The following is an 11,374-nucleotide window of genomic DNA, read 5'->3' as shown; positions in this document are numbered from 1 at the left end:
GCCAGTCGGAGTTCCGCTGGGACGCATTTAAAAACGTACACATCACTTTGACCATACTTACAAGATCGTTACACAACACCTTTTTGCATCACTAGACACGCGTGGCATGAATAATATATCTCTGTTTGTCTTGACGCAAAAGGCCGTGCAATGTTTCTGTGACGCTTGGGTTGAACCTCGTCAGGTCAGAGACCGTTGTAGTAAGCACGACGACGACGACGACGCGACGCAGTGCTAACGCATTTCTTTAATTTCCCGGCCGGTGCAGAACACAGTGTTCTCCGAACGAATGATTAGGCACGACTACCATGCGGTCCGAGACTGTGTCTTATGCTGTATTCCCCGCACCACCTCCAGCAATGGGGTAGGGTATCGCACCCGGCGATGAGACTCCCCACCCATTATCCCGAAATAAAGTTGTTGTTGTCGTTTCCTCTGTTCGTTGACGCTCTGGTGTAGGGTTTGTCGCTTCTTGAAACAGGCCTTCTCTATGTGGTCTTTCTTGTTGCAAAAGTGACGAAGTATGTCTCAGACACGGCAACTCAACATAACGAAGCCCCGAAGAAGGATCAGAAAGGGAACGAGGCTCATGCGAGGCGTGAGATCGTACAGTCAGTATGCACATAGGGCCGAGTTGTATATCCCATACGTAACTTCAATTGTTCTCTACACACTTTTCTCAATCGTAGAACAGAGAGGGTAAGGGAAATATTTTTGGTTGGAGGAAGAGAGAGAAGGGGTCGAAAAAAAAAAGTATACAGCAGATTCCTGTACCACCTAATGGTATCGCGCAGGAAGGTTGTGTAGAGAAAAATAAAGAAGAACTACTGGACGGAGGAGGTGGCGGTGCATGTGATGCAACGGCTTGGGCAACGTCACGACTTTCGCAGGGGGATCGTGCGCCCTGGGCAGACTTCACAGGGAACTGCCGACGCTTGTCTTAAAACCCGCCTGAGGAAGACCCGGGAGGAAGACCCAGGAAAAACACCCAGAAGAAGGAAAAGTGAGACGGACGAGTTCATCTACCATTTATAGTACAGCAAGCAGCCAGGCCTCTCTAAACATTACAGTTCAACACATATGACAATATTTTATTCCGACGACTATCGGTGAGGTGTTTCACCAGCCACGGGCAATACACAGGACCTAATTTGATGCACGGTCATTGGCCTAACCACTCATTCTTATCCTCTACTGGTGACGACATTTTAAAAACTACATGTTGTCAGGACGATAACGTACCGTTATCTGCTACCATTGTAGCTCTAAACAATAGAACCTCTGAAGGGGAATACGACGTTCCCGACAAGTACACGTAGATTGAGACTGTCATGAGAGTCGGCCAAACATGACTAAGCTTCAATCTAAATGGTGAACAACACGTTATCAGACATCAACCTATGTTACACATCGCCTGTATATGTGCCCTCCGTTGCGGTAAAAGATCGTACAGTAATGGAAAAAGGAATGCCTTAAAGAAATCAACATGGCAGAGATTGAGGATGCAGGAATCTACTGGATCTGGAATACGTTCATAAAACGGCATAATAATGTATGTGTATTCTAAAATTTCACACATATGTTTACCTCTGCAGTGATACAGGACAATGCTTCTGCTTTTGCGTGGTGCCGTTGAACGCGTGTTGCGCACTTGACGACCCCAAGAACTTAACTCTGCTCCAAGATATGCCGGATAACTGTGTACAGAGCCGTGCATAAAAAAGGGAGTCTGGCCATTAATGGGACCTGCCTATACCTGGAGCTCGACCCCCCTTTTGAGGTGTGTGGCCAATCACCTGTCTAAGTACAGTTCGCTATTATAACCAATGAGGACGTTCGAGAGTCTCGTTCCCTGACGTCAGAGTTCGACGCCGAAGTTTGTTCAAGTGGAGAGGGTATACTATTTTGATCAAAATAGAGAAGAAAAAAGAAAAGGCTGGTCAGGCGAAGTGCCGGCGTCGTATTCCTTAAATAAATTAAAAAGAAACAAGAGGTGGAGAAAGAAAAAAGTGAGTACAACAACGTCACAGTGTCACAGGCTGTTCATCAGTCCTGAGGTTAGGAGGAAACGTTGGAGAGCGGTGGTCATAACCCACTGGTTGGCCGAAGTCAACTTCGAAGTCAGAGGCTGCCCATCAGCGCTGAGACTCGGAAGCAGACTTGTACGTATTTGGAGTATTGTATTTACAATACTCTATTTTAAATACAATTTGCGGTATTTTGGTACTCTACTCAATACTTTTTGTTTTGTGTATTTGTACTCTATTTAAAATACATTTTATGGTATTGTCTACTCAGTACTATAATTACATATTTTGGATCTCCCTGTCAAACTTTCTGTGTCTTGTCTTTCCATTGTCTTGCTTGTTCAGTGGAAATTACCTGAGTCCCTCAGACTTGACCCGGATAACAACTCTAGACCCGGACATTGGCCCTTCTTGGAAGACTCAATTTAGAGATCTTGCCCCGTGTGTACTAATCCTTGGGCAGTGAGGGTTCCGTTATATGTGGTGACGTCGAATTCTGACCTCGCCGAGCCGAGACCTCTAGAAGTTTGCTTTGTTCTGGGTCACATATACTTAGTGGAGTTATGTGGTATCTCTTTGTCATCTCTTTGGGACTTGTGTTTAGATGACTCCTATCACACAGCGGCCGCTAGCTTAGTGCGCGGGTCTAGGTGATTCATGCGACATAGCGGCGACTTGCCGCATTGACTCATGACCGGTGACTTTTTTGCATTCAAGGATAAATAGTATCGTAATTGTATTTCAAATACTTTTTGAGGTATTTTGTACTCTATCTTAATTACTTTAATTTTCATGTACTTATACTCTATCTTAATTATTTTCTAACGTTAGTATTTATTATCTTATCTTAAATACATTTTTGAGTATCTTGTACATGTCTGCTCGGAAGAAACATAGGAAGGCGGTGGTGATAACCATGACCTACTACTATACTAGAGACCTGGACATCCGCAATGCTCCCAGCACCGGGGTAGTAGTTCTGGCAATCGCCGCTTGGCTATGGGATTTGGCGCTAGCTCGCACTATTCGTTACCACGTGACTTGTCGAAACCGCGGCGATGTATGGTAGGCTGTGTTGACAACGACGAAGCAGTATAAGAGAGATAATAGCGCGTGCTTAGCAACACAGCCTGTGTATCCCTGCGTAGCAGACTAAAGGCGGTGGCAAGGGTGATTCCCTCTCCCCAATAATGCTATGTGGCGCTTGCAGCGGTCACTAACGTAACTAACCCGTGACCCGTCTCTCCCATAGGGGATCGCCAGCTGTCCAGGTCTCTAGTATAGTAGTAGGTCGTGGTGATAACCCACTGGTTGGCCGAAGTCTGATCCGAAGTCAGCTTCGAGGTCAAAGGCTGTTCATCGGTCCTGAGGCTCGGAGGAAACGTAGGGGAGCGATGGTGATAACCCACAAGTTGGGCCTCAAGTGGATGCAGGACTGGGCCATGCCGAGTAGCCAAAGGAAAGTTATTGCAGCCAAGTTGAACTACATGGGCGTCGGATGGTGTTTCGATGACGGAGACGCTGTGGGTAATGCAGGAGATGTTTGGGGATGTCAACTTCCACGCCGCAGGTAGTGCAGTTAGAGGAACCTAACTGGCCCATTTTGAAGGGCAGCGAGGGGGTACGGGCGACATTGAGGCGTAGGCGGTGGAGAAATGATTTTTCTGTGCGACTGCAGTGGCAAGCGGAGACAAACTGTTCTTCTTCTTCTTCGTCTAACTGGATGGTGTCTGGAGCTATGTGGTCTCCCCTGGTGGGCACCTGCAGCTCCATTTCTTCAGCGTAATATGAAGGCGTGTCTTGAACGTGCGGCGCTCATGACATTGTGGAACGACAACCAAGTGCTACGGATGCGACACGCGCAACTTCACCATGCGCTCGGAATGATTAAACCGTTGTGACACGCAAATGGTATAGTTGTCTACAGTAGGGCTCCTGCCCAACAAACTCCATCAATAGGTCGGTGGACTTCAAACATGCATTGTATATAGTGGTGTGACGGTCTGGACCTGGTGATAAAACAGTTTTCACAAACGTTTTCCAATTTTCTAACATCAAAGGAACAGGACACCCTATTACTTTCAAACGGCCGCAAGAGCGCTGTGTTCCCCCCAGCAGAAAGCCATAAAACTTTAGTTGACATGTACGCAGTGTCTCTCCGCGGGAAGGGTGACATCTGTTTCCCCTTCGACAGTGTTGTTTTCCCCTAGAGGCGGCTTTGTGTAGTGTTAACGGAAGACGTACCAATTACAGTGTTCTTCGAATGTAGTGTCGGACGCACATGTGTTTTTGGTTTGGCGTACGTGACTGACCCGGACTGTGACATGGCGCGGGAAGGCTATATAAACCATGGATGACTTCGAGTGAAGAGAGAGAGTAAGGCAGTCGGGCAGTCGGTCGTGGGAGTTGTCGAGAGTCGGAACAAGCGAAGAGTCATCGATATGTGATCGAGAGCTGGAGCACGGACGGATGCCCGGAGGTGGATGTGCGACGGCAGCACTTTAATGACTGGAACCCACCTTCTACCTAAGGGTTCGTCCCCGAAGACCCCTTCCACCAGCGCTGACATCAGAGGACAACCGAAGTTACGGCCTATAGAGGCCCAGCTGGAGGCGACTGACCGGAACGAGGTGCACCCGACGACGATGTGGCAAGCGAAGAGACGGATCGAAGAGGGCGGTAGCCGATCTCCTGGGACCGAACCTCCAAGTGGGACTGCCGTCAAGTCGCCGTATTCGCTATTGTTTGGCCCGGCCGTGGATCAAGAATGGAGACCATAGCGGATGAAGATCGACGGAAGCAGCAACCGAAAGCCACAGCATGGAAAGCGGGCCGCGTAGGTCACTGCTGAAGTCGTCTTCAGGGCTCGTCTGCCACGCCATCATCCATAGCCTGGTGAAGATGTGGTGTCGTCGGGGTGCGCAAAATCAGGGTCAGTCACTCTTCCCGTCTTGTTGTGTCTCCCACGTTAGCACACGGTTCCCGAGTTTTGTGTGTCCGTGATTTGCGTAACCATTCCGTTTAAAACATATATTTAAGTTGTGTCCGCTTTATATCATGTGTGTTGTTGCCACGATTTGTGTTATCCGTCGTACGAACTGAATAATGGCGTAGCGTTTAGTTTTGTTCATTAAATCATGCTTTGTTGTTGTTGACGAAGTGCGTTGTGTCATTCCTTCTTGCCTCCGCGGGTGCCCACGCTGAGTGTATCCCCCTTTTCTTGCTCAATTTTGTGCTCCGTCCTGTTCGCCTACAATGGACGTCACAGTGGCTTCGGTCCGGAACTGCCGGACACGTGTGACACACCGATGGCAAATCTGTAGACGACATGTCGAGGTTGTAAGCGGCAGACTTGCCACGGCCAATATGTCATCGGACGTTTCCAAGGGTTTGTATCTTGTTAACAGCGACGCATACAAAAGTAGTTATTTTTCCGTGAGTATTCTGGAGTGCGATACAATGCGTGCTTAATGTAATGAAGTACATGTGTCGGCGTGTCACTATCCGAGAACAGGGACTATGCAGTCGTTCCATCCTTGAAACCCCATGTCAATTGAGTACAACGTTCTTCAAATCTAGTTATTGTCCCATGCCGCGACAGGATCATTCACGAGTAAAAACAAAAAACAAAATTCCCTAGATAAGTCACAAAAGAATGTAACTGTGCAACTGTTGACACAAAAAACATTGGCTCTCACTAATTGTTTTCCATGCTCACGATAGGCTCCTGACGGATAACGCGCTACGACTAGATATAATCGGTGGAAGAACCGGGGGACGCGCAGATAGAGACCTGTATTGTAGCCACACAACCCGAAAGCATGAGGACCGTTCTGACCGTCTTCCTTGTCTGCACTGGCGTCGTGAGCGGTAAGTTCGCATTGCACTATTCCAGAGCTTAGAAATTTGCGCTTGGATGTCGTGAGCCTCGGTATGTCACGAGGCTTCTCCTGCGTGATCTACACGCAGCCTTGTACGTATCTCGAGTACGTACTCAAAATACAGTATTTTAAACACCTTTTCCAATATTTTGATAGGCTACTCAATAATTACTGCGACAAGTACTTTTAATAATGCTTCTCTTTTGTTTGTTTGTTTTTTTTTTCAGTATTTGCTACTCAGTGCTCCAAATACACCTCTGCTCGCTGGAGCTCCCCCCCCCCTTTTTTTTTATCTGCGCATCTGTCATTTGACCTCGTGTACAATAGGCTGATCCCATGCTTGGCCTTGCTTGTTAATAGCCCGACCCGTTCTTCAGAAAACGGTTCCTATTCATACTGCCAGGTAATCCCCAGAAGATTAGGTACAACAGAATCCCGACATGTATATCCTTGGTCACCAAAGTAATAAACACGCACCAGAAGTCGAAAGACCCGAGCTGACATACAGCAGGGATTACGAAGTTTCGGGTCAGAGCATATCACCAAAGTTTATACTTGAGTTCACCAAACGTTTCTTAACACCAAGACCACCTTGCAAATAAAAGATGTGCTTAAGCATAGCGGATTAAGTTTATTCCTTCCGTTTCTACGACCCCGTTCATAATACGCCTTTCACTTACTGCTAATACTAAAGTACTTTATAGAGTATCTTGAATACTTCTTAGAGAATTTAGAACTATACTCAACTTACTTTCAGTTTTGACTATTTTGTACTCTAACTTAAATACTTTTTACGCGGAGCATTTAGTATCTTATCTTAAATACTTTGCGCAGTATTTTGTACATGTCTGTCTACATGATCAGTATACCCCACTTTGAGCAATAGCCGTGATCGGGCTCTCGTTTTCTAAGAAGCTCACATTCATCCCCGACCCCCTCTCTGCATGGTTTGCAAACAAATTTTCTACGAAGCGAAGCCGCATTTTATTTATCATTTGAATAACATAAATAGTTATACATTTTACAAACACAGGAAACACTGCCACATAGTATACTTTAAGGCTACCCTTTAGACTAAGCAACCGACTGCCCTGTGTTCTGGTTTTTCTTCCTTTTCTTTTTTTTTCTTTTTTCTGCAGGGCACTATACAGGTCCCTCTGTGAGTATTCAAGCCGTGACCTTGTTCCTTTTGACAAACGTACGCAAAGCGCGCATGCTTTTCGCATCTCATCCTCAACAGATAGAAGGTGATATATGGTAAACAGCCCAATGTGACACAAACAGCAGTGAAGCACTTAAAGTTACAATCACTTTTGCATCCGAAGACGAGGCCAACAGCCTACACTTCTTTTATAAGGTTTGATTTGTTTGTACCAGCTAACAATATAAGCAAACCTAGCACTCACATTAATGGTCATGAGGACGCAAGGCCCATAGCGATTGTCAACGGCAGATGCTCCCCGGAAACAGTTGTTAGGCCTCCTTATATACCGTCTATTTTCTCTATCCCTGTCTGGATTGCCGTGAGCTTCGACCTGCACTGGTTCACCACGCGAGCAATCACATTCCCACTAATTTTGTAATGCACAATTATTTTGCATTCATCTTTTACAGCTCTACGGCTGGACCAATGTGAGCTTCCAGCAGTGGAAGGACCGTGCCGAGCGGCTTTGCCAAGGTTCTTCTACAATGCAGCCACAGCCGATTGTGAAGAGTTCAACTATGGCGGCTGTGGAGGCAACGCAAACAGATTCCAGACCTACTACGAATGTGCGGCTACCTGCGCGGGTAATTAATTAATTAGTGCTGCGCCCAAATTGCGGTCAAATAATGCATTCAAACTTATTTCTCGGGTGCCCCCGTTTCTAACTGAACGTTATCTGCGTGTTTATCTTTGTTGTATCTTCTTCTTTATTATTTTCCCAAATATTTATGAGCGCATCGTGTATATGACGGCAGTGAAAAAAAGGTGGAAGAAACCTCGAAATGTATTTTTGCTGCGTTCATTGTTAGTCTTATGCAGCAAGAGCTGCTAATCATCTACACAAGCCTTTGGTACAAACGTTAGGCGTAAAAGTGTAAGCGTGAACTTTACGTGTTATATTGATTGTATAGAAATATTAAAGCTTTTGTGTCCCTCTTACCGGCTGTCCAGTTCACATGGCCAAACTAATCTACTGATATCTAACGAGTACCTTATGTCTTATCCGTACGTAACTCCCCGTACGTATTATCTTACATCTATACCGCGGCACAGAAGCGTGACGCATAGGAGCGTTGCAGCAAAGCTTGCACAGCGCATGCATTTCGGGCATTATGCGTTCGGGCCCAAGCGGCATCTTGCCAAGTGCCGACAACCCGAGACCATGTATTTGAAAGTGCCGCCGTCGTCTGCTAAATACCGCGCGTTGCTGCTCACTGGCGCCACCCTGCCCGCACAAATAGGCTTAGGCTTAGATATGTCCCGGATGTAGAATCCGTTGCGACATGCAGCATGAGAAGGCACGGAGGAAGGAAAGAGAGGAGGAGCCCTACTGCTCCGAGAAGTGAAGCCGAGATTGAGGGCCACTCCGGCAGTGACGTCACCGCTCGCTTTCCGGGTCCGGTTACATACATCACTATGGGAGCCCCCAACACATAGTTTCGGAATACTTGGAGAGGTGTGGCGGTAGCGCACCGAAGTGGCTCCCAAAGCGACCTCATTGGGCTATTCAGGTAACGTGGCCCTCTCGCGGCTCCAAAGAAGCTACAGCTCATCTCCTATCCTCACGCCACTTGCCCCACGCTTCTGTCTTCTGTCGAAGAGCCGTAGGGGCGCCTCCTTTTCTTCTTTCCTCCATGTGAGAAGGTATATACGATTCCGCACCAATGCAGATTTGAAAGTAATCTATAAATATATTCAACACAACGAGGCGAAACCATTTCTAGTCCCGGTTTCGTTCTTCACACAAGGGCGGATTTAAAGGGGGGGGGGGGCGTTCCTTATTTAAAAACCCTATCTCCTGGATGATGTTGTGCCGCAAAGCACGAAATTTCCTTAAGACCCCCCCCGATGACAGACCCTTAAATCCGTCCTTGTCTTCATATCCATTGCTTTAATCTCTACGTCAACTCCTTTCTTCAGAACACTTGCCCACACCCCAGTATGAAGCGCGCCTTGAAGAGGACACGGACAGCGTTTACTCTACGCTGAAGAAACCTTACAAGGGCGTTGACTTCGAAGTGGGTTGTCGACCAGCGCCAGAGTCTGGAATCTGTCTGGCATATTTCGAACGGTGGTTTTACAACGTCAAAACGGGACGCTGTGAGACATTCGTCTATGGTGGATGCGGAGGAAACAAGAACAACTACGAGACGCCGGCTGAGTGCGAGGTCGCTTGTCTGCGTAAGTGACGCTTCGATGCCAACAGAAATCGTTAAGGACGTGTCAATTGAATACTTCTGTTCACTGCGTGGGCGAGAGGAATCGTCGTATAATGTCGCAGCTGCCGTATACATAGGGAGTGACTCTTTCGGGTTAAACCCGATTCCGCCCGGTTATCCCCCCCCCCCCCCCCCCGAACAGATCTCCGATCAATTCGGGTTAAACCCGATTTCTCCCCGAATTCCAGTCATTATGAAATTTTTAACCCCCGAATCTGAGAAGGGCATTTAACCCGAAAAAGACACTGCCTACGTATACAGTCCTACCTGGACATTTTAATGAGCATTGTGTGCTCACAAACTGTTCACAGAGAATCAACTCTTTCACGTTCATCGCAGATAAGCGCATTACACGTTCGGACGTTGGCTTGGTACTAGCCACATAGGTACACGCCTGTACGGTCGTTTGGCCCAGAAAGCAATGTCGGTCTTCTGAACGTGTTCTGTGACTATAAAACGAAGGATGACAAGTGCTTCGCTCGCTTTTACTTTTCTGTTGTTTATATTTCTCTCTGCAGCATTTCTTTCATATTGCCTCATTCTTTTTGTTACCTAGTAAAATCGGACTATTGGAACAGAATCGTCTTCGTGCGCTTCTCACGGGAAACTTCTCTCGACGCAGTCGTAGATGATACCATATAATGTGGTTTCATGAATAGCCAGAGACCCAGGGTCCCCCTACAAAATCCCCTTTGACATAGAGAATGCCGTATAAGTGCGGCTGGGAGTGTGTAATCCGGCCCCTGCTATGTGTATTTCCCAATCCTGCTCCTTCAGTTGTGTTGGAACTTGCAGTTCATGTATCCGCAGGCAATAATAATAATGCAATGCTAATGCACGTAACACTCTTGCGTTGAAGTACCTGTTATCTAAACAAGTTACGGGAAAGGCATTCAATTACAACATGATTATAATCGCAGGAATGAAAAGTGCCCTCGCGCGTTCATTCTACTGTTTCGACGAGATCGTAACGTCAATATTTGAACTGCTCTTCCTAACGCACCTCATTCTAATAGTGCGTGCCGAGATATTCTTCATCGAAATGCCGAACACTGATCTCTAAATTGTAGAACATGTCATCGCGTCCTTCTGAAGCAGACAGTGCCCCTCAATTTTCGAACAAGTGGACATGGCCTTTTTTCTTTTTTTTGACGCCGTGTATTAAAAAAAAGAAAGAAAAAAAACACGATCATTTCAAAAAGTGCTGCGTTACCACATACCACACTATCCAGCATCCCTCCGAAGTTCTTTTCGCGTGTTCTCTGTACTAGCATAAATAATAAATGAACAAGCAGCAATCTATCATCGGGTAATAGCAATGCTGTTTGTTGAGTGATATGTTCATGTTGCTCCTCTTGGCGGCGTCTTCTAGCAAGTATCATATCTTAAACTAATATTTCGAGAGGACAACCAACGGCAATGCTCTTATAATGACGAGCCTCGATATTGAAGGGTAGGAACCTCGCCATGTTACACGATATAAGTCCATATTCCTTGGCCGTCCTGTGTACAGCATTTAATTCTCATTTTGTGTCTTCTATAATTACCTTTTAATTTATGTGCTCGCAGGTTTCTAGCGGGTCGCCGCCTTCGTCACGACAATGTCAAGTGCTCGGGGGAACGTCAACGTCGCTGTGACATGTTGCTCGCCGATTCATGGATTGGTCAGCCATTGATGGTCCATTGATGCTTTAAACGTGTAATAAAGGCTATAATGTTCTCCATGTGCACATAGCTGACTTGAGATAAGCAGTGGAGCAACTGATATGAAGGCCATTCAAAAATGTCGTAGGGCTCACGTTCATTTACAGGCGGCTAAGAGGCACCCTCAATCAATATCCCTCGTAAGATATGTAGGAGTAATGAAGTGTAAAGCAGTTTTCTGATCTCAATCGGATTTCGAAGACATGCCGCCGTTTCTTTTCCTTGTTTCTTTCCCTTCTTTCTTCTTTTTATCTGGATGTACCGCATGAAGCGAAAAGCGTTTGGGTGCACCAGTGCAACTGGATACCCCCGAACTAATTTACTAACAGCTGACAACAT

At 46.5% G+C, this 11,374-nt stretch overlaps 1 protein-coding gene and 1 long non-coding RNA gene across 2 annotated transcripts in view; one reads left to right on the top strand and one right to left on the bottom strand.

The window, feature by feature from the left end:
- The window catches only part of LOC135397058 (uncharacterized), a 113,329-nt gene that overhangs the window by 79,116 nt on the left and 22,839 nt on the right, over positions 1 to 11,374 (bottom strand). The gene's annotated exons all lie outside the window — the stretch shown is intronic.
- On the top strand, positions 5,788 to 11,053 carry LOC135397050 (boophilin-G2-like). The gene is made up of 4 exons (XM_064628379.1): positions 5,788 to 5,897; positions 7,523 to 7,696; positions 9,033 to 9,293; positions 10,901 to 11,053. Exons 1-4 carry the CDS (start codon positions 5,849 to 5,851, stop codon positions 10,906 to 10,908), a joined length of 492 nt encoding a protein of 163 aa, XP_064484449.1. The 5' UTR covers positions 5,788 to 5,848; the 3' UTR covers positions 10,909 to 11,053.

Source organism: Ornithodoros turicata, chromosome 6 (genome assembly GCF_037126465.1).
Source record: "Ornithodoros turicata isolate Travis chromosome 6, ASM3712646v1, whole genome shotgun sequence".
NCBI lineage: Eukaryota > Metazoa > Arthropoda > Arachnida > Ixodida > Argasidae > Ornithodoros > Ornithodoros turicata.
Note: the sequence above shows the minus strand (reverse complement) of the source record. Positions and strands in the feature narration are given on the sequence as shown.

Coding starts and splice junctions, on each gene's coding strand:
- LOC135397050 (XM_064628379.1), top strand. CDS start 5,849: ATGAGGACCGTTCTGACCGTCTTCCTTGTCTGCACTGGCGTCGTGAGC. Junction 5,898..7,522: donor CTGCACTGGCGTCGTGAGCG/GTAAGTTCGCAT, acceptor CATCTTTTACAG/CTCTACGGCTGGACCAATGT. Junction 7,697..9,032: donor ATGTGCGGCTACCTGCGCGG/GTAATTAATTAA, acceptor TCCTTTCTTCAG/AACACTTGCCCACACCCCAG.